Consider the following 22,488-nt stretch of genomic DNA (forward strand, 5'->3'; position numbering starts at 1 on the left):
CCTGCTTAGGGTGGAAGATTAGGCAGGATCAGAGCTCAAGGCAACAGGACGGCACAACACCAGCATGGAAAGGGTTACTATACTAAAGCATGCCTGGAGCAGAGACAAACCTCCCTCTGCTCTTTACACAGGAAAGGCCCTTCAGACACAACTCTGTGTGCACAGGCAGCTGGGGGGGGGGGGGGGGGGGAGGGAGGAACTTCTTAGAAATGTTTACTTCTCCATGGTAACGCTACTAAACAATGGCTCCTATTCTTCCTCTTGAAAGCGGGGGGAACCCAGGCACCAGGGGCGCAGGGGACTGCCAAAGGAAAGGGAAGCATGGGGACAAGTGGAGATTGTTACTCAACAATCCTTGCTTTCCTTTGGGGTTTCACTCTGGGCTTTCGAAGTAGCTTCTATGACACCTGCACAGCTTCTGGGCAAACAGCAAAGGCCACGGTGGTCCCACACTAACGTGCTCCCCAAGATTTCTGCGGTGGATATTTTGGGTTAGGCTTAAAGAACTCAACAGGTTAACATAGCAACAACTCCCTTCCCGGGGAATCTGAACACGACAGGGCCAGAGTGGTTGGCGAGGAAGATACAGGAATAGGCAAACCAGTGGAACCTGACTCATTCAATGCATAGGATGGACAGTGCTCACTGAACAAGCAGCTATTGATTGTTTCTTCTTATCCTTTTTATTCAATGTGTGGCCCTGGGTCTTAATTACTGTACACCGTTTAAACGTGATGGAAATTCTTGGGCGACCATAACTAAAGGCATCGCTACTTATAATATAGATAGACCATTTCATGCAAGACACGTGCAAGAATAATTCTGGCAGAGTGATTCCACTGAATCAAAGGGATTGGAATAAAAGAAAGCAAAAAGGTTTTAGGCATGGGGCATCACCCCTTTGGTTTATACTGGAATAGCCTACTGAAATATAACAGATTAGTTAGCAAACCCACCATCCTGGTCTCACCTGTTCCACTCTCTGACTCATCAGCATCCATAGCGGTGTCAACATCTGTAATCTGAATATCAGGTATGATACTTGGCTTCACTGCAGACCTAATGAAGAGACAGACATACTGTTACAATACAGGATCAAAGTCACCAGCCAATGCACCAAGCTCACTTTCTCACACATAATGGACTGTTAGATGTGGGTGCCTCATTTAATGGGTGTGTGATAGTGGGGTTTTTTAGTTTTGTTTTGTTAAGTTCAAGTAAGGTTCGTATCTCAGAGTATGTAGCCAGGCCAGATAACCCTACACAAATACAAGCAAGGTGGAAATTCAGCCCTTGTGCAAAAGGGCCAGCCCACTTTTGCTGACCCTCCACACAGGGGTGAATTTCATCCCTGGATACTTTCCAGTTTTATACCGGACTGAGGTACATACACCCGTGCACACGCACACACTGGAAGCCAAGAAGGTTGGGACTGAAATTTTGGATCACAGGCAAGAGTGGGCTCCCTATTTGACAAGGCAAAAGCTTGCTAGGTTTCATTTCAACTGCCATTAGTCTGTAAAGCAATTCAAAGACAGTGTCCGTTGTCGGATGTAGCAGAGAATTTCTGCCACCCTAGTTTTCAATACGCTATTTACTTCTCCACACTACAGCAGAGAGAGATTTTAGGCTTTTAGTCCCACAAAGTCTAATAACTAGGGAGAACGTTGAAGTGACCCTCAGATTTAACTTGGCTAAAACACTGCTGGTAATGTACACCCCTCTGCAGTGACGTGCAATGCCACCACATGACTTCAGTCCTCTTAGTAGCTGGCACTTGCACCAAGTCACATTCGGCTCTCAATAGCTATGCAGAGGTAATGGGTCCAGGAGATCACGTTCAGGGCTAGAAGTCAGGAAACTGGGTTCTATTCCTGGCTCTAACCTGCTGGATGACGTGGGACAGCTCGCTTCTCTCTGTTCCCCCGCCCATTTCTTGTGTATTAAAATTGTAAGCTCTTTGGGGCAGGGACTGTTGTACTGTGAGACCATACAGTACCCAGCGTAGACTGGTTGGGTCTCTAGATGCTATGGCAAAAAACACAACAGTGTGTCCAAATGCCATGGAATTCAGTGCCTACATGATGATTTTAAGTATTGTTTTTCAATGCGCCCCACATCTTAACACACAGATAAATGGAATGCACTGGTCATGGTAAAAGTCAATCTATTAGTTCAATCAAAAGTTTATCATTTGACAAGTCCAATTCATTAACTGTAATATCAGCAAATCAGCAAGGATTTTATGCAGTTGGAAAGATCAGGTGGCTTTCTAAAGGAGATTGGCCACATTTCTGGAGATTTAAAGGAGATGTAATGATGCCTTTTGATAACATAGCAAAGCAAAAAACAATGTGTTGTGCAGGATTAATGCCCTATAACCGTGTCCCCATCTCAGCTCTTAATATCAAACTACTCAGCCAGTGGAAATGTTCTGGATGTACATTTTCCAGCTACGGTTTTCATCCAAACTGATTTTTATATTGGGGGGGGGGGGAGGAGGGGGAATAAAAATAAATAAATAAAAATTAAATTTCCCCCAAAATTCCCCTCCCCTTTTATTCCCCCCCAGCCAACTTTACTTAAGTTGAATGTTTTGAACAGTAAGCTTTGTTGGGCTTCACTGCTGAAGAGAGGATCTCATAACAAATACTGGCTTATATCAAATGTTTCAAAATATAGGATAATTTTCCCTCAGTGATCAATCCCATGGAATATGTTTGTATGACACCCACAGTGGTTCCCTCCCCCACGTCATAAAACACAATGTGGTCATTCCAGAATGATGTGAAGAAAGTACCGTGAAGCAACACAATGATTCCAACGGTCGCATGATGCAAGATAAGACATAAGGAGGTTTCACTCAACAATGAAATGATGGAAAAATCATAAGGACAGGAAGGGAGGAGAGGGAGACAGGACCGATGAGATTTACAGTTCAAGACAGTGAACTGGGACTTCTCCCAGCTCTGCCACAGCCTGACAGCATAATCTCCGCATGCCTCAGTTTACCAAGATGTAAAGCAGTGACAATACTGGTTTATTTCACAGTAGGGGCTAGGAGACTAAATTCATTTGTTTGCAAGAGGCTCATTAGCACTCATTTCCTTTCTGGGATATTCTAAACCACCTAGGTGGAGGCAAAGTTAACTTTCCCATCCCTCTCTCCCGGTCACATTTATAGATATTTTCATAGAGTTTAAGGCCAGAAGGGACTATCAGATAATCTAGTCTCATCTCCTGTATATCACAGCCCCTAATATTTCACCCAGTTTCACCCCATAACGTGTGTTTGGCTAAAGCATATCTTCCAGAACTGCATGGAGTCTTGAGTTAAAGACAAAGACAGGGAATCCACCACTTCTCTGTGTAGTTTGTTTAAAAATAAATAAATATAAAACTTTAAAATGGTGCCTTATTCCCAATTTGAACGGGTCTCGTTTTAGCTTCCAACCATTCTTGGTCTGCCTTTCTCCACTAAATGAAAGAGCCCTTTAATACCGGCTATTTTCTCCCGGTGGTTTCTACACTGTATCAAGTCACCGCTCAGTCTGGTAAGCTAATCAGACCGAGCTCAAAGTCTCTCACTGTGAAATCTTCTCCAGCCCTCAAATCATTGTTGTGGCTAGTTCTGCACCCTCTGTAATTGTTTTGATGTCCTTTGCAGAACGCTGACAGCAGAACAGGATGCAGTACTCCAGTCTGTCTCCTCAATGACATGTATTGTCTGTATGACCCCTAACGCTCCCTCAGAGTCGCTGCTTTCCAGGATATAGTCCACTGTTCTGTAGGTCTGGCCTGCGTTCCATGGTGTATAATTTTGCATTTGGCTAAGTTGAAGGAAGCGCTGTTATCCAATCCTGCACGGAGCTTCATTTGGGTCTCTGTCATAGCAGAGACAGCTCTTTGTTGCCTTGTCTTCACCGGACTTTTGTACCTTGCGTTAAGAAGGATTAGTCTAGGGTAAAAGTCCAAATATTTGCTAAAAACATACTCATGGAAAAACGTCCAAACTAGTCTTTCCAAATATGTCAAGTGCCAATTAACATGAGATAATCAGTTAATGCAAGGTGCAAAAGACAAGGCCCCATCTTCACTAGGGGAAAAAAAGGTTAAATCTTAACATGTGATTTAAACAAAACAAAACGTGGACAAGGCAGTTGTAGTTTTAACTTGCGTTAGCCCTTCAAGGTAAACACGAGCCACTGTTGCCCAGCGAGTCCTATTTTTCCCCCATTTTTGACTTTGTTTACTCTGGAAATGTAGTTTTTGGGTTAGCTGAACTATCCAATCTGCACAGAAACTGAGCCAACAGCCAGATCTGATGGTGGGAACATAAGGCACACCCTAGCTGGGCCAGAGAGAAGAAAGCTGTATTAAAGTTACATACTCTTTGTAGGGAAGTTGCAAGAGCCAAGCGAGGAAAATAATTCTATTGGCAAATCAAGAAGTTAGAATACCTCCTACGGGATATGTTAAAATACCCAGTCAGTGAAATACACTGACTCTAAATAGAACCAGGGGAAAGTTCACGCTACAGCAAATGGAAGCAAGCTTAGCTTCTGTTGTAGATCGGGTTGCTTTTCACTGCCTTCCAGATGACACGCACACAAAAAGCAGCACTGCAAGATGGGAATTCACCAGGCTGTCTCTCATGTTTGTTTGCGAACTGGCAACGAAGAATTAATACCGCCAACCAGCAATTGTACAGGAGATTTTTTCCATCCACAGATCTCCAATAGCTTTATAAGAGGTTCCCAGTTCAGAGATGGGAAATTGAAGCACGCAAGAGTTGTGTGATGTTGAACAAGTCACCTAAGTCAGTGGTACAGCTGGGAAAGAAAGCCCCAGGTGTCTCAGTTCCTATGATCCAACTGGTTCTCTAAAATAAGCAGACTGCACTGGTAGAGCCCTCAGCAGGACCTGCCCATTACAGGAGTAAGGACTTAGTGGCTGCAGACAGCAGCTTTATTAGGCAAGGCAAAAGAAAGCCTCTCGGGCAAGATGGCAGGAAATGTGAAAAGCTCACCTTAGATGTACTGAGGTTTTGAGCACCAGCAACTGCCTACACCAGTAGCGCTGGTCTATTCAGCAATGAGCCAACTGACCAGATTCTCCTCAGCAGCAGCAGGGCTACAGAAGTTCCCCAATCTCCCCGCACAGGGCTGTACAAACCATCACCGTAGCGTTGACCAGCTCAGATGGGAAGAGCTTAGCACACGGTTGTAAGCTGAAGGCAACCAGTAGGGTGGCAGTGTGGCCTAGTGGAGAGGGCACCGGAATAGGACTTGGGAAACCTGGGTTCTGTTCCTGGCTCTGCCACTGACCCGTTGTGTGACCTCGCGTAAGTCACTTCATCACCCCATGCCTCAGTTTCCCCTCCCACCCTATTTAGCATGTAAGCTCTTCAGGGAAGAGCATGTCTTCCTATGTATTTGTACAGCACCTAGCATAATGGGGCTGTGCTCCTGGTTGTGGCCTCTAGGCGCTACTGCAATACAAGTAATAATGCACACATCACTCAATTCTCCATGTCAGGCATTGCAACACTCTCCCCCAGTGACTGCAGATGACACTGGCAATAAGCCCTAATTCAACCTCAGTAGAGAGGAGAACCCCATTGGCCTGTTTCTGGAGCTGCATGTTGGGTCCCACTGTTGCATGTGTGCAGTCTAGCAGACACCCATGGATGTCTCTACCAAGACAATGAATCCATGCCCAGGAGTTCTAACAACAGCTTCCTCCCTAGGCAGAGCGGACCATCTACTGACCCCTGTGCACCCAGGTTGCAGCCAGAGTGCCAAGAGGAGGAGGAAGGAGGAGGCCGGATCCGCTGGTTGTCATCCTGCATCTGCAGCCGGATGGGCCTGCGCAAGCCCCAGGAGATGTTCAGCAAACCCTCAACGATAAACTCGCCTTCCTCCTGGGCAGCAAACACAAAGACACACGTCAACATCTCAGAGCGGTATCTTGGCCAGAGCCCTCTCCTCCTCGGCAAGGCAGATCTAAACACCCAGCCCTGCCATCCTGCCCCCCACTCTCCCCCACCCCCCCAAGCTCTCCGAACACTTGATCATCACTAACAAAGCCTCACAATGTGAGAGACAGGCCATATCATCTCCATCACCACGGTATGAACAGGGAAATGGAAAGCCTAGTGGTGTTGGATTTACTCACTGTGTGACATCATGCCATTGGGCAGCATTGAAACCGGAACCCAGGAGTCCTGACTCCAGGCCTGGTCTACACTTAAGTTTTAGGAGTAATATTTTGCTATGGGGGCATGATTTTTGTAAGCCAATGTAGTTATACTGGTAAAAGCCCTAGAACGGAGGCAGTTACACCAGTATAGAGAGGTTTTTTACTGGTATAGCTTATTCCCTTTCCCATATGGAAATAAGTATACTGGTAGAAAACACCTTTACGGAGATACGGCTGCACACAGTAAATGTAGTTGTGTCTCTTTAACAACACCAGTATAGTTAGTGAGATACAACTTTCCAGTGTAGATAAGAAATCCCCTGTTCTAAGCCTAGACTATGCTCCCCACCCAGAGTTAGGAAAAGAACCCAGGAGTCCTGACTCCCAGCCTTCTGCTCTAACTAAAAGCCCACCTTCTCTCAGGAGCAGTGTACTCGATACTCCAAAAAGCATCCCACAGCACACAACGGGCAACAGGCTTAAATCATGCAACATTAAGGAACAATGATATTACTGATAAAAAGCTGGTCTAGAGGATCATGGTGTTCCCATTCCAGCCTTAACCTTTGAATCCCGGGAAGAAACTGGATCCCACTCCCATTTAAATGAGTGTCAAAATTCACCTTTGATTCCGAAAGGTGATCATGTGGGAGAGGAGAGAGCCCATTGGATCTCTATGTCTCCCTCCGTAAAATAGCTACAAAATAGGAACTCATGACCCCACAGCTGTAGCGCTCCTCCTTGCAATAATAACCAGCCATCAGCTTGCTTTGCCAGCGGTCACTTTTTGACCTCCAAGGTGGGCATTGACCCAGACGGTCTCATTTTTCCACGCAGCCTCCTCCATCTAAGTCACAAGACCAGGCTGCTCGATAGTTACTCATTGATTTCTCACCTCTCTGTGCCGGAGCTGCAAATTCTGACCTTCATAATACAAGTTGTAGGTCTTCAAGTGCAACAGCAGTTCGTTTCTGGAAGATAAACAACATTAATGCAGGCAAGGAGTCGCAAGGAAAGAACCAAAGCCTGAGAAAGTCAGGTTCTTATGCTGCACCGGGCCCTGTGGTATCAGAGCGCCTGAAATGGTAACCTGAAGGGGCTGACCTGAAGCAGGTTTGATGGAGTCAGGAATGACTTTCCAGAGCCAGGGCTGGATTAAGGCAAACGAGTCATAGGCACAACGCCTCATGACCCCACAGCCCTGCCTCTACATGGGACGGCAGGAGAAGGCTTCCCACGGCAGAGCCATCTAATGCCCTGCTGAGGGATTTACCACTGCTTCTCCTTGGCCAGGCTCAGGGTACCCCACTTCTACAGCCCCGGGATCTGCACAGGAGACTGGCTGCAGCAGGAGTCACTGCAGTGGTTATGCTCGTGTCGCTCTTTCAAGCTTTTCCTTACAATGGCAGGGCATGGAAAAACATCTTCTCTTAGATATGAAAGCGGAGATTCTCATGGGATCTCCTGACTGTGGGAGACGAGGCCCTCGGTGTGGGTTCGTAGTACTGATGGCTTAATCCAGCCATATCCAGAGCTTGCATTCAACGACTGAGGGCTATGAGACCAGACCTTGGTCATTCCCTGCCTCGGCTTCCACTCGCACTTCACGGAAAAGGGGTGTGTTGGGGAAAAGCACAAGCATGCCGAGGTGGAAACAGAGAGAGACCCTCTTCCCAACCTTCGTGACGTGGTGCACAATAGCTGCCATCTGGAGAGCGGAACTCACTGCTCCTTAAGGATGCATGAGGCCTCTGTGTAACTCCTACTACTCCAGATATAGGGCTGGCAGCAAGGACAGGCTGACATACACAGGACTCCCCACCCTTACCCCTGTACGCATAGACGTCCTTTCCTTCTCCTCCCCCCTAGCTCGGCCTGCCGTGATGGACCTTAACAGAGCACAGTCCTTGTTACCAATGAGTGCCGGGTCGCCCATGCTTTCCAGTAGGGATTCTTCCCAGGCAGTTACTGAGTAGTAACCTGGAATCTGGAGCTGGTGACCATTATTGCAGCACCTAGATTCTCTCTCACTCACCCATCCCACAGAGAGTCAGAGACTGTCCCTGTTCTAAACAGACATGACTGGGGCAGAGAGTATTAGCCACAAAGAAGGCAAAGTGCAGCCCTGAGCAATTAACTGATTTGACCAAGACAGTCTTCGATAAACCCAAGAACAAAGTGCAGAACTTCTGAGTCCTGGTCCAGGATCTTAACCACAGGACCATCCTTCCTCCCTGGAACACGCAGGTGTTTCTGCATGTGTGGTGTGTCCAAGTGTCTCTCTCCCTTGCAGTAGTTTATGGGCCTTTCGAAAGCCAGATGCTTGGAGGAACCATGAGTGATCTCTACACACTCAATAATAAGGCCCAGCCCCTTTACCAAGTGAGGATCCACTCCTTAATTAACAGGAGTAACAAATTAGAGAAGCAAGTGGAAATTGGGGGTGGGGAAAGATTCCTGAATACTCTAAGGCACTCGCTAGATATGTTAGGGGAGCAAGTCCCCAATGCAGGGGGTCTCCAGCAGCTAAATCAGGCGCTGAAAGTCAGGGCACCTTGTTTCAATTCTCAGACGGCTAGGAGACCATGGGACAAGTAATACATTGTGCCACTCTGTGCTGCCGGCTGCACATCTGGAAATGCGGAAAAACTGACACCCAGAGAACTGGAACCACTTCCTAGAGGCCCAGTGATCACTTCCTATTTTGTTTCCATAAGCCCTTCAAAAAACAATCTGCAGGGTGCATCAACATATCAGCCCTACAGATGGGAAATGATTTTGCACCACTCTAAGCACACACCCCAAATATGGGGGCCATCAATGTTTGTTTATTGCATCTTCCAGTCAAGCGTAAGGAGTGCGCAGCCACAACTACTGTGTCCTGACAGCCAACACTGCCCTGAGGAACGCTGTCTGGGCTTCACAAGAGGCCTTTCTTCCAATGATCAAAAAAACCCACTGCAACAAAAAACTCAGACAGACTGACCTTGATGAAGCAGACTTCAAGGCTGCAAGACAAGCGGCTTAGGGAACACAGTCACTTGACTTTGTACTGCATTTATTGTCAAAATAATAAAACAGCCCCCATCACAACACGTTTCTGATGTCTATTCACTGCACCAGCCTCCCATCTTACAGTTTAAACAGCACCACTGTTGTAGATACTGAATGGGAGGAGGGGAGGGAAAAGAGAGACCTAGCATAGGTACACAGGTCCAGATCCTTAAAGGTGTTTAGGCACCTAAGTCCCATTGATTTCAATGGAGGTTAGGAACATAAATATGTTTAAGAATCAGGGCTCTAGGGCCTGATCCTCTGGGTAGCTTTGCCTGTTTGGCACTACTCTGACAATGCAAAGCAGCAAAGCACATTGGTCGGTTTGGCCCGGAGTGTGGCAGGTGCAGTATTTTCCTGACCTCTAGGGGCGTTTTTGTTTTTTTTCCCCCAGCATGGGAATAACTTTGTTCCCATGCAAAAGTCACTAAACGTCTGATCCATCCAACCAGGCATCTCACAAATTGCCCAATCACTGGACTATTAGGTATCACCTTGGTAACGTTTCTATTAAAATACCATAGGACGGACACCTAGCATTTGCACAACACTTCCAATTCGGAGGTGTCAAACTCTGCAAAGATGGGGGAATTAGAATCATAGAATATCAGGGTTGGAAGAGACCTCAGGAGGTCATCTAGTCCAACCCCCTGCTCAAAGCAGGACCAACCCCAACTAAATCATCCCAGCCAGGGCTTTGTCAAGCCGGGCCTTAAAAACCTCTAAGGAAGGAGATTCCACCAGTCCCTAGGTAACCCTTCCAGTGCTTCACTACCCCCTCGCTCCTACCTGTCACTAGGTTGCCTCCCCCATTCAGTAAGGGTCTCACACTTTCCCTAACCACCTTCTTGTTGCTAACATACCTGTAGAAACCCTTCTTGTTACCCTTTGCATCCCTTGCTAGCTGCAACTCCAACTGTGCTTTGGCCTTCTTGATTACATCCCTGCATGCTCGGGCAATGTTTTTATAAATATACATAATGTGACAAAGTTCGTCCTCTACCTTGGTGGGTCCTGCGCTTATTGGCGGATTTGCTCACCTCAGAGATCTCCCCCTCTGGTGGAACCCACAGTCCAGGTCAACTCCTCCTGCGTCTGATCAGGAGTTGGGAGGTTTGCGGGGAACCCGGGCCCGCCCTCTACTCCGGGTTCCAGCCCAGGGCCCTGTGGATCACAGCTGTCTATAGTGCCTCCTGTAACAGCTGCGTGACAGCTACAACTCCCTGGGCTACTTCCCCATGGCCTCCTCCAAACACCTTCTTTATCCTCACCACAGGACCTTCCTCCTGGTGTCTGATAACGCTTGTACTCCTTAGTCCTCCAGCAGCACACCTTCTCCCTCTCCTTCTCCGTCTCAGCTCTTTGCGCCTCTTGCTCCCAGCTCCTCACACATGCACCACAAACTGAAGTGAGCGCCTTTTTAAACCCAGGTGCCCTGATTAGCCTGCCTTAATTGATTCTAGCAGCTTCTTGATTGGCTGCAGGTGTTCTAATCAGCCTGTCTGCCTTAACTGTTTCCAGAAAATTCCTGATAGTTCTGGAACCTTCCCTGTTACCTTACCCAGGGAAACTACTTAACCTGGGGCTAATATATCTGCTTTCGATCACTCTCCTGTAGCCATCTGGCCTGACCCTGTCACAATAATTATCACCATTTCTATTTTACAGATGGAAAAATTGAGGCAGACAGACAGACTACAGCCAAAAATTTCCCAAAACACTTGTCCAGTGATTTGGGGGCACCTTAGCCTAAGGCACATGCAGAGATTTGGGCCTGGTCTACACAAGTTTTGTTTCAGGGTAACTATTCCGGTTAGGGGTATGATTTTTTTTCCTTTTCTTACCAATGTAATTCTACTGATACGTTATTATAGCTTATTCCTACCTAGGGGGCTAGGGTAGTAACCAGTATCTTTCCATCCTCATCTCCTTGGCTGCAACCCATTCAATGATTTCTCAGCCATGGAATGTTACTATTCCCCCACAAGGCTCCTCTGTGGATATTTCCATGCTTTGCATCATCAATTGCTAGAGAGATCACCTCCCCTTCCACCTCTATCCACAGCTTTAAGTTCTTTGTGTGTCTGCATCTGCCCCTCCTCCACCAATCACCAGGGCCTTTCATAAATAAATCATAATACCAAAAATATTTCTGCGTTAAGCTCTGGTTGCAATCTTACTTTGAAATGTATTTGTCTTTTCCACAGGGGACTAAGGATGACTGGCTGCAGTAATCCATCCTCACAATCTTCTTTCATTAGGAGCAGAGATCTGATTTGTGGAGGGGGAAGATACAAGAGAAATTCGCATTAATCACTGCATCATTTCCATCTTGATATGTAAAGGCTGGGCCGGATCCAAAGCCCAGTTGACTCAGCGGGAGTTTTTCCACTGACTTCAGAGCTTTGAATCCATCTGTCAGCCACATCAGACAGCAAAATAGAAAGTTCCAATTCAAATGATGGACCTAAAAGCAGAAATGTGAAAAGTCAAGTGAGGGGAAAGTAACGAGAATCACTGCAAGTGCACCACAGTAAGCCGACCTAGGGAGACACAATTAATAGAATACTTTGTATTTCTATTGTACCCTTCCACCCAAGCCCTTTTCAGATAGGAAGGTATTGATAAGTTAAAGAGGTGGATATTATACCAGTTTTACAGATGAGGAGATGAAGACACTGCACTTGGACTCTAGTGTTCTGGTTTCAAGCCCCAGCTCTACTGCAAACTCCCCGTGTGAGCTCAAGCAATTCACTTACTCTCTGTGCCTCAGTTTCTCATCTGTGAATGAGGAGAATTATCCTCTCTCTCATCTATTCAGGTTCTAAGCACTTCTGGGCTGTTCTTACTTTATGTACGGCACCTGGAGCGCTGGGGACTTTAGGTGCGATCATAAAAACAAACACTCACTGACTTGCAGCAGGTCGCACAGCGAGCCTTTTGGCAGAGGCAGAAATAGAACCCAGGAGTCCTGATCTCTCACCTTCTGCTGATGGATACTTGTTGAAGGTTAGGGCAATGACCATTTTATTGTGCTGTGTTTGTACAGTCCCTCCTAGGTGCTACTGCATCAATAATGATAATCATGTTTAACCCACACATCCAACGGTTCGTTCGAAGGAACATCTCTTAAGTCTAACAGGCTCTGATCAGTTACCCGGAGCTGCCAGTTACTTTCTGGGCTGGAAATGCCAGGGGCACCTCTGAAGGTATGTTGAAACTTCCACTCCCTGGATTCCCACAGGTGCAAATAGGATGGGAGTGGCGGGAAGGAGAACTATTTATCATTCGGATCAGATTCCAATTTGGGTCAGTTCTCACCCACCCCTGCTCACAGTAAGGTTCCCCTCCATCCTACCACTCGTTATCAGGATCCAACTTAGGATACCTTTTATTGTTTTGAGAATGGCTGCAACAGACACGGAAACCTCCATCCAGTTCAGTGGTGTTTCTAAAGGAAGACTGGTGGCCAGGCAACCTTGGATTCTACAGATAGGAAGAAAGTTTGGAACATGCTTTTTGACTCCACTGTATCAGGAGAGATATTTTGGTTGAACCCAGTAGGGAAAATGATAAATAACCAGCTTAAAAAACAAATACAAAGACAGCTGGCCTGAACACAAGACTCTCCTTTGACCAATCACCAGCAGCCCGAGGTGACATGCATTCCCCCCCAACCCCCGGATGTATCGACACCAAAAATCCCCAGCCATCATATTTGAACCTGCTTCTAAGGAGAAGCTTGTTTGAATTTCCCAGTGGAAAGTCACACTGTCTTTGATCAGCTGGGGCCCCAGTCAAGCTGTTGTGAATATTTCACACGAAACACTCGACCACCTGAACATTTTGGGTCCTGCCTTTCGTTTCAGTTGCAAGGGAACACCACCATTTCACACACAAAGAACCGCCTATTTCCCCCATATACACTTGGGGGGAAAAAAAATCATGTTTTGTTTTCAGCCTGATTTCACTCCCCTAAAAAAACGCCCTACATTTTATAAACTTTCAACTTTCAGAATGGCCTTGCCACCAAAGTTGATTTTTAAATTGAGGTCCAATGATTTATTTATTCATTGCAATCACATGGGTTTAGATGTGGAGACAGACACTTGCCAAAAAAAAGTCATGCACACATGCAAAAAAAAAAATTCATTTTTTTTACCTCTGAAGTGTCCCCACATGAAATTGTCAGTTTTTATTTATTTATTGGGAGCTACGAAGCATAACTAAAATGAGATGTTGGGTAAAGTTTTCCAAGACACCCAAGAGCTTTAGGCATGTTGGAAAACATAACTGAGGCTCCTAACTCACTCAGGTGCTTGTAAAATTTTTTACTTAAACTCTCACTTCAATTACTTAACAAATAATTAGAAATCATTGCATTATTTTGAAAGATGTGCGCTTTTCAAGGCACGTTTCTTCATTACGTGTTTGTGAAGTGTCTAGTACAAGGGGACCCAGAGATTTCATGCCAAAAATATCCACCCCTTTATACACAACACACACGCACTTTCCTCAGCTGTACAATGGCAATACTATTATTGACCTCCTTTGTAAAGTGCTTTGAACTCTGCGGATGAGAAGCACTCTGAGATCCAGGTATTATTGTTATTCATTTCCTAAGGAAATTGCTCAGTCCTTCTCTTCGGCTTGAAGAGAAGGGCCCACGTGTTAAGTTAAAGATACAGGGTCTTGTAGCTCAGTATCACACTGAAGTCGATGGTAGATCCACGCGGTGGTAGCAAGGTCTGGAGTGTATTTCCCAGCACTACTGCACAGGGAAGTCGTTCCAGGACCTCAAAGCCCTTCACGCAAATAAGGTAGTTCGCTTCACACCTCAAGGAAGTGGATATTTTACAGAAGGGGAAATGAAAGCACAATGAGGTAACTTGCCTGCAGTCACATGGGAGCCTATGACAGGGTCAGAAATCCCTGCTCCCAGTTCTCCTGGGCCACAGTTAGGCTACCCTCTCCCACCCACCCCCCACTGGCACAACCCTGATCAAAACTGCAGTTACATTCCAACTCCATGCTTCTAAATCCAGCAGCGGCCCAAGCACAAAAGCCTATATTTAAACCCAGCAACAGCAAGCGTGAGACACAAGCAGACAAAGGGCAGGAAATTCAAAGCTACAGCTAACATGGGGCATTGTCCTGAAAAAGGAGAACAGAAACGCAAAATAATAACGCAACTAACGACGGAAAGACTGACTCGACTTGTCATTTCCTAGCTTATGCTACTGAGTTTCACAACCACCTCAGCAAGGCTGAAATAGTTAGGTTAAGCTGGAGGGAGGCAGGCAATGTTCACTTAGAAAAATTAGAAGGAAACACTCTTTTTTCACTGGAGGCTCTAACAAACATTACTATTGACCAGAGGTGTGTTACTGCTCAGGCAAACACGAGCCAGGTTTAGACTGCCACAATATGAACTCAGGACAATTATTACTATTAGTACTGACATAGCCCTACAAGTCGCAGCTGTGATCGGGGTCCCATTGTGTTAGCTAACGTACCCACACGTAGCAAAGACCGTGCTTGCCCTGAAGAACTTTTACAGTCTAAAAGTTGGGGAAAAGTAGTATTGTCTCCAGTTTACAGATGGGGAGACTTAGGCACAGAGAAATTAAGATCACACAGTAAATCTGTGGCAGAGATAGGAACTAAAACCAGTTCCAGCACACCGTTTAGATAGACAAGGATGGGAGGGGAAACTGAGGCACAGAGACACAATTTGCCCAAGGTCATACAAGAGATCAGTGGCAAAGCTGGGAACAGAACCAAGTCTCCTAACTCCAAGTCCAGTGGTCTATCCACTAGACGACACTGCCTCTCAATGTTTTAGTACCCGTGTTGTGGTCTCTGAGTCTTGTATCATTCCTCTCCCCTTTTTAGATTGGTTCCACAGACATGCTCATTCTGATAGGCAGAAATGTACCTGTGTAATCTGACTAATTAACTTCACAACTGATCTCAATGTTATTCACCTCCGAGGTGGTAAACAATGGAAAAATCCTGATTTATCAGTGGCAGAAGTCAAGAACAGCACTTCTCTACCTCATTCGAGTGTGGAGAAGTTCAGTGCTCGTAAAGAGATCCTCAGATGAAAAGTGTCATAGTGCTTAGTGCAGTCCGCATCTTAACAGAGAGATTCTCTTGTGGACCAATTCCCCGCCCGTTCCGGATCACATAACAGTTTCTAGTAGAGGCAGCTAGGCTCTTCCTCACTCATAGAAGTTCTCAGAGGCCATCAGGCTTGTCATAAGTAGTTAGTTAAGGGTTAAGGTCTACCTGTAAAGGGTTAACACAGACCTGGTGAAACACCTGACCAAAGGACCAATCAGGGAAAAGAATTTGAAAATCCCAGAGAGCGGGAACTTGGGTCTCTGTGTTCTTTGTTCTGAGTTCTTAGCCGTCTGGACCTACACCAGACCAGACGCTTAACCAAGTCTGCTCATTTCTCTGAACTAATTTCTTCTATTCAAGCTAGTGAGTATTAGAAGAACTGGGTAATTGCATATAAGAATCCTGTGTCTGCAATTCTGTGTGTTTGCATTGATTATTCGTAATTTTGCCTGTATTGTTTGTACTGAGGAAAAGGGAGAAATTTCTCCAGGGATTAATAAGATTAGACCCTATGAATGTCTATCTTGGATTCATAGAGATTGTGTATTTTTTCTCTTCTTTCTTTTATTCTTTTAATAAACTCTTTTAAGTTCAGGACTTGGTTAAGTTCCTTACCTGTGGATTCAGGGGAAGGAAGCTAGGCGCCACTCTGTGGAGACAAGGGTTGTCTCCAAGCAGAGAGAGAGCAGGAGAGGGAGGGGTGAAGTGGGCTGCTTCCCTGTGTGCAGAGATTCAAGGGGTTTGAATCTGGGTTCCCCAGGGGAAGCTTGGGGGACAGGCAGTGCGTCAGACACGTTAACCTGACTGGTGGCAGCGAGAAGGAATCCTACCCTAAGGGTTAGGGTGGGGGGAGAATACCTGCGGGTCCCCATCTTTGAACCCACAAGCTCAAAGTGGGGGTGAGATCCCATGACAAGGCTGTTCAGTGAAAAGCCTGGACATCTATCTCAACAGCCTCCTTTCCAGCCAGCTCGCCAAAGACCATGGGCCACAGATTGACCTCTGCAGAGATAAGGGACGTATTCCCAGCACAGCCACTGACTTGGACCTTTCTTCCCCTTCTCTCTCTCCCCCGCCCCCATCAGTAAAACAGGGATAACACTGACCTTCACACCAGAATTTCTGTGACCTCTGAATGAAGAGTGATATGAAATTGTAAGATATTAAGTGGACAGAATTATTGCTATAGAAACAAACAACATACTCACAGGAAAGATCTTGCCATGCATTTATACACCCATTTCTCCCTGAACGCTCAGCAGAAACACGGGTAGAGAACCAGCGACCAGCTCCTCGTGCCCTCTTTGCAAGAGCAAAAATTCAAGACCAAGCAACAGGGTGGTATAAGTAATGAGGCCGGCCGGCCGGCATAGATATCCAAACAGAATGGATGAGCATCCATAGGCCAAGCTGAAACCAGGATGCGCGAAAAATCCCTCTGAAACCCGTAAATGAGGAAATTATGTCTTATTCTCTGCGAGCTCAGAAGGGAGGAACAGAGCAGAGACGGCATTGCTGTGGGGGAGGGGTGGGATCCATCCATCTCTCAGACAAGAGCAATTGCAATTACAAAGACAGCAGGGACGGAGGGATGGTGACTGATAGGCGAGCCGAGAAGAGGCGACAAGGCTGCATCCGAGATGCACAGACTGATGCTGAAACACATACATACAACCAAGATTCGCAGCTGTATGGCTGAAGATCAACCTTTCAACAAGATGTCTTGCCTGGGAAAGCTTCCAGCCACCTTGTACGACCTCAATTTGACCTTCCCTGAGGATGGAGTCTCTTGACTAGATGACCTCCTGAGGTCTCTTCCAACCCTAATATTCTATGATTCTATGATTATTTTGAGAGGAATGGACAGTGTTCATGTAATTAAGACCCTGGCCTGGTGCTGACAGGATCTTGATTCAATTCCCATCTCCGCCAGACTTGTTGGGTGACCGTGGGCAAGTCGCTTCCTCTCCGTGGGCCTCAGACAACGAGAATACTGGCTTTCTTCCACCTTTTGTCCATTTGCTCTATTTAAATTCTAAAGAGGAGATTTTTTTCTAAAGCATCTGTCAGAGTTAGGCACCTAACTCCCTTAGGCACCTTTGAAAAGTCACACCCCACACTCTTTGGTGCAGGGACTGTCTCTTATTAAGAGTCAATATAGAGCCTAACACTACAGGACCCAAATCTAGGTTGGGACCTCGAGGCTACTGGAACAATTACCTTCTGCTACAGAGAGCTCCACCAAGAAGCCCTTACACCAACCCCTCCATCTCCCTTCCTCAGAGGGGTCCGTTAAGGGAACACGAGGCTACGTGACTAGAGTATTCTGAAACATCATCAAAAGTTAGGAACCGTTGGGGAAGTTACCACCAAGCAATTACCACAGAGAGGAAGAAAAAGTTGCACAGTTACTTGTGCCATGTAAAAACATTACCCGAGTCACACACTCTTAGACTCCTTTGCCACCTCAAAACACACACAGCATTATGCCCCTCAGGGCTTCTCCTCAGGATCAGAGTTATCCAAAGGCTACAGAGATAAGCACTGGCTGCGACAAACAGCTGCAAAGAAGCAACCAAACTGATATTTCTGTTCTGTGGAGATAACAAGCCTGTTGGCCCTCAGTACTTTATAAAAATACTGGGGAACTTAGAGGTTTTTACTTTGAACTAACCAATGCAGCAATGACAATTTGCATCAGCCGGGGAATTTGCCTCTATCCATTTACACCCCTTAGCGGTCTACTTGTCTTAATATACCCATAGATAGGCTTGGCAGAATTCGATTTCTATGTTATTTTGACACACAATATTTATTTTTAAGCATTTCCCCCCCTCCCCCGATTTAAATTCTCACAGTTGTGCAAAATTATGGGTTTCGGGCTTTTAAGATTTGCATCAATTTAAATTTTCACAGATTGAATGACAGTAGTCACTGAGATTCAAAAAGTTAAAGCTTTATATAACCATTCAAACACAGCTAGTCAACACCACATCAAAATGTAGAAAGTACATATCCTCAAATCAAATGCAGCTAAGTTCTCAAGCAGCATTTTCCTTCCTCGGCTTATCTGTAAATGTGGATTATTAGTCGATGGAAATGTGTGTGTCGGATTGTGTGTGCACGGTGATGTCAACATTTACGACTAAAATCTAATCTTTCCAAGCCTACGTGAAGAGCATTCTTGAAGCTCCTTAGCAGCCGCACGCCCAAGCCAAGAGGTGCCAGGGGATCTCAGAGCAGTTTATACAGCACCCTTCAAACACAGGGCCACTGCTGAAATCAGCGAAGGCTCTCAAGCTGGAGTAACCTCAACATAAACTAGAGCAGGGGCGCTGGAACAATTTGTACAGTGGGAGTGCTGAGAGCCCTGGAACCAAACTGCAAACCTTACATATACTGGAAACCACTTCAAGCCAAGGGGTGCACAGCGCCCCCAGCTTCAGCACCTTTTGATTTTGGAACTACCTATCTTGGTCTGGTGGAGCCCAGATTTATTAGCATTCCTGACGTGCTGTACACTCACTCTCTCTCTCTCTCTCTCTCTCACACACACACACATACACACACACGTCTGTGTTAAGGAGGATAGGAGCAGAGGATATATTTATGGATAGTCCTTTGTTTATGCTCATGTTGCAAGTTTTAATTTAGGCAGTAGGTGCCTGGAGCACCATGTGGCTACTGTAGGCAGGGGTGGCTCTAGGAATCCCGCCACCCCAAGAGGGCGGCGCGCCGCGGGGGGCGCACTGCCGGTCGCTGGTCCCGCGGCTCCAGGGGACCTCTTGCAGACGTGCCTGCGAAGGTTCTGCTGGTCCCGCGGCTCCGGTGGAGCATCTGCTGGCATGCCTGCGGGAGGTCCACCCGAGCCGCGGGACCAGCGGACCCTCCGCAGTCGTGCCTGCGGGAGGTCCACTGAAGCCGCGGTACTAGCGGACCCTCCGCAGTCGTGCCTGCGGGAGGTCCACTGAAGCCGCGGTACTAGCGGACCCTCCTCAGTCGTGCCTGCGGGAGGTCCACTGGTCCTGCGGCTCCGGTGGACCTCCCGCAGGCATGACTGCAGAAGGTCCGCCGGACCCACCTGCCGCCCTGCCGGCAAAATGCCGCCCCAAGCGCGCGCTTGGTGCGCATGGGTCTGGAGCCAGCCCTGACTGTAGTTGCAATTTAAAAGGTTTGAAGACATACGTAAAACAGAAATAATAAAATGCAGCTGTCTCTGGAGTGGAGTGCAGCAGTCAAGGTAAAGGAGGAGAAATTAAGGCCAAGGACATCCTCACAAAAAATGGTTCTTGGAAAAAAGTTTGCGGAGATCTCAATTGCAGACGTGCTTAGTTTTTATGGTCTCCAAGCTGAGCCACATGGTGTTTATTTATCTACAACCGGAGAGGGAGAGCCCAAACCTCTGGTTTCCCTTGAAAGTTACATTTTGGATGAATTTCTAGACGGTAAATGGGCTTATGCTTATGTATTTTGCCTGCCTTATGATTAAAAAATGTTGATGCCTGGGAAGAGCCCTCCCTCTGCAAAAACAACTTAGAGCTGGTGCAGCTGCCTTGCCAGAGTGCCTTCGGTTTCTCAGACGGAAGATTTGCTTTTGATTGAGCTCCAACTTCCTGTTTATCAACCGGCTGCTAGATCTGAAGTGACAAGCTGCTTAAACCTTCTCTGACACCCTCATCTCTGTCACCATCTCCATTTCCTAAGCAAGATGAAAAGCTGCCAGTTCTTCTCTTTTTTGGGGTCTGCTGTGCAGATTCAAGGTTCCTCATGCAGGGTTTCTAGAAAGGGGTGTGAGGCTGTCAGTGTCAGACTGCCAAGCCCAAGGCAAGACTTACTTTCCTTGATATGTAAGAATATTTTGATCTCCTTTTAAAAATTATAAATACCAGAGCTCACCCACAGAAGTGACCCAGTACTTCCAGTACCCACAATACAAACATGAGATCTTTGATAGGCCACCATTCTCTCTGCCACGGAGAGATGGTCTGAGCAGCTCAATACAAACAAGATCAATACCTGACAAGTACGACATGTCAATGCACAAAACAACCCCCAAGCGGTGCAGCAAAAAGGCTCTTATTTAGACCTGCTCAGGAGTACTGTCTCACCCTGTGGCCTAGCAATTGAAGTGGCACTTGGGAATTTTGAGTCCTTTTGTGGCGCAAGCCCATAGTAACTACAGTGGCATTTGGGGAATTCAAACAAAAGCAATAGAAATGACTGTTGCTATAGGTCTCAGAGAGAGAGAGTGGGGGGGGGGAATGAATCAGATGATTTTCTATCTTACCAAGGTTTTAGGATCACAGAAACTTAAGGAAGAAACCTAGGAAGTCAAGGAGTCAATCCCTCTGCCAACGAAGAACAAAGCCTGGTAAAGGATGATTTTATTAACAACATCTATTATTGTAGCACCGAAAGGCCCATGTTAAGAATGCCCCCCTCCCCTTATGCTATATAATTACTACATAAGGAGCTTCACTCTAGTCTAGGGTTACACACACATATCAGATGTTAAACCTGACTTTAGTCCCAATGGCCAGAAAGAATGCTCGGCACCCTACACGAAGCCTGATTTGCTCCACCACTTTATGGCTGCTGCATCATCGAGTCAAATGGCCTTTCTGCTCATCTCCCTTTAACACCGTTTGACAGGCCACCGGGATGGCACCGGAGCAGCATGGAGCGTTCTGAAAGAGCAACTGAAGTGCGCAAAGATGACAAGTATGGGTCACTTTCACGCTGTTACACACGCCATGTCCTTACTCGCAGGTATAAAGAAAACCTGTATGGTGTAGGAGTAGATGGGACAAAGGAGACACAGGAACCGATGAAGACTGGTGCAGCAAGAGATGCCATGAGTTTGAGTTATTAAAAGGGAGTCAGATCTGATACTAAAAGCTTTGAGCAGACGCTGCCAACAGAAAACTCCAGCAAGGAATCCCAGAGGCTGTCCCTACCAAGCAATACATAGGTAGAATTGCATTACCTGCAACAATTCTTTTATTTTTATAAACGCTGGCTAAACAAGATGCCTCTGATCTAGGCAAGGGGACGGCTGAGATCAACACATTTGTGGACAGAGCAGGATGTAGTGGCTAGTGCACAGGACAGAGTCAGGACTATATATAAATAGATTTTAAAGCTTCAAGGGACCATTATGATCTACTCTGACCTCTCATACCACACAGACTGCAGAATTTCTCTCAGCGATTCCTGCAGTAAACTGTGTAAGTCAAGGTTGAACTAGAGCATAACTTCAAGAGTCCAAGAGAGCGCATTTGTTACATCGCATGTTAAGCCGTTCCAGCGGCTAACCTTCCCAGTGAAAGACGTGAATCTTTTGTCCAGTTTGAACTTTACCATCTTCAGCTGCCAGTGTTCTATCATCAACGGTGCCAGCAGGTCTGTACGTGACCTTGGGCAAAGACAGGTAACTGCACCGTGCCTCAGTTTACCCAACCATTAAAAATGGAGCATATTTAATTACTATTTGGCCCGCATGCATATTAGAAGAATCCCTTACTCTTTGCAACATCCTTTCAAAGCTTTAGTGGAAGGGGGCTACATTGAAGCATGAAATTATATGAGGTTTCCTGAACCAATTTGAAAACTCAATGCCTCCCACACACACAAAAGGTTGGGAATATCAGGATATAGCAGGTTTGTCATGCAACATTATCTGTTTCTAAAGTCACTTTCAGGGCTGATGGTACCACAATGCAATCTACCCTAAAAATATCTTTTTCAGACCATTTTGTTCAGGTCCTGACAAACCCATTTGCTCTGCAAAGACGCCACCACCAAAACCCAGACTGCCGGGTTCCTTCTCGGCCACTTGACTCATCCCCGTGTGCTGGCAAACACTGGAACGGAATACTCTCCGGCAGCCTATGCTCCCAGGTAGTAGCGTTCGGATTCGTCCTGACGCTCTCCCCGCTCACAGCACCAGGGTGCCCCAGGGAGGGCGGCACCACACACATGTGCTCCAGTCTCAAACAAAGCTGCTTTGTAAGCCTCTTGCAGGGCCTGCCCGTCTGAAGGGCACCCTAAGCCATTGCAACAGTGACGGCAGAAAAGGAGAAACAGGCTGTCATGGCAAGGGACGCT

The 22,488-nt window shown here is 46.5% G+C and overlaps 1 protein-coding gene across 2 annotated transcripts in view; it reads right to left on the bottom strand.

The window, feature by feature from the left end:
* RASSF2 (Ras association domain family member 2) overlaps positions 1-22,488 on the bottom strand; it is a 47,037-nt gene that overhangs the window by 20,894 nt on the left and 3,655 nt on the right. For both annotated transcript variants that reach the window (XM_045006098.1, XM_045006099.1), the window contains exons 2-5: positions 11,436-11,526; positions 7,097-7,172; positions 5,772-5,923; positions 971-1,059 (exon numbers count right to left, since the gene is read on the bottom strand). In XM_045006098.1, coding sequence (XP_044862033.1) covers positions 971-1,059; positions 5,772-5,923; positions 7,097-7,172; positions 11,436-11,494 — 376 coding nt within the window. In that variant the 5' untranslated portion in view covers positions 11,495-11,526. The remainder of the gene's footprint in view (positions 1-970; positions 1,060-5,771; positions 5,924-7,096; positions 7,173-11,435; positions 11,527-22,488) is intronic.

The sequence above is a fragment of the Mauremys mutica genome, chromosome 2 (genome assembly GCF_020497125.1).
Source record: "Mauremys mutica isolate MM-2020 ecotype Southern chromosome 2, ASM2049712v1, whole genome shotgun sequence".
NCBI lineage: Eukaryota > Metazoa > Chordata > Testudines > Geoemydidae > Mauremys > Mauremys mutica.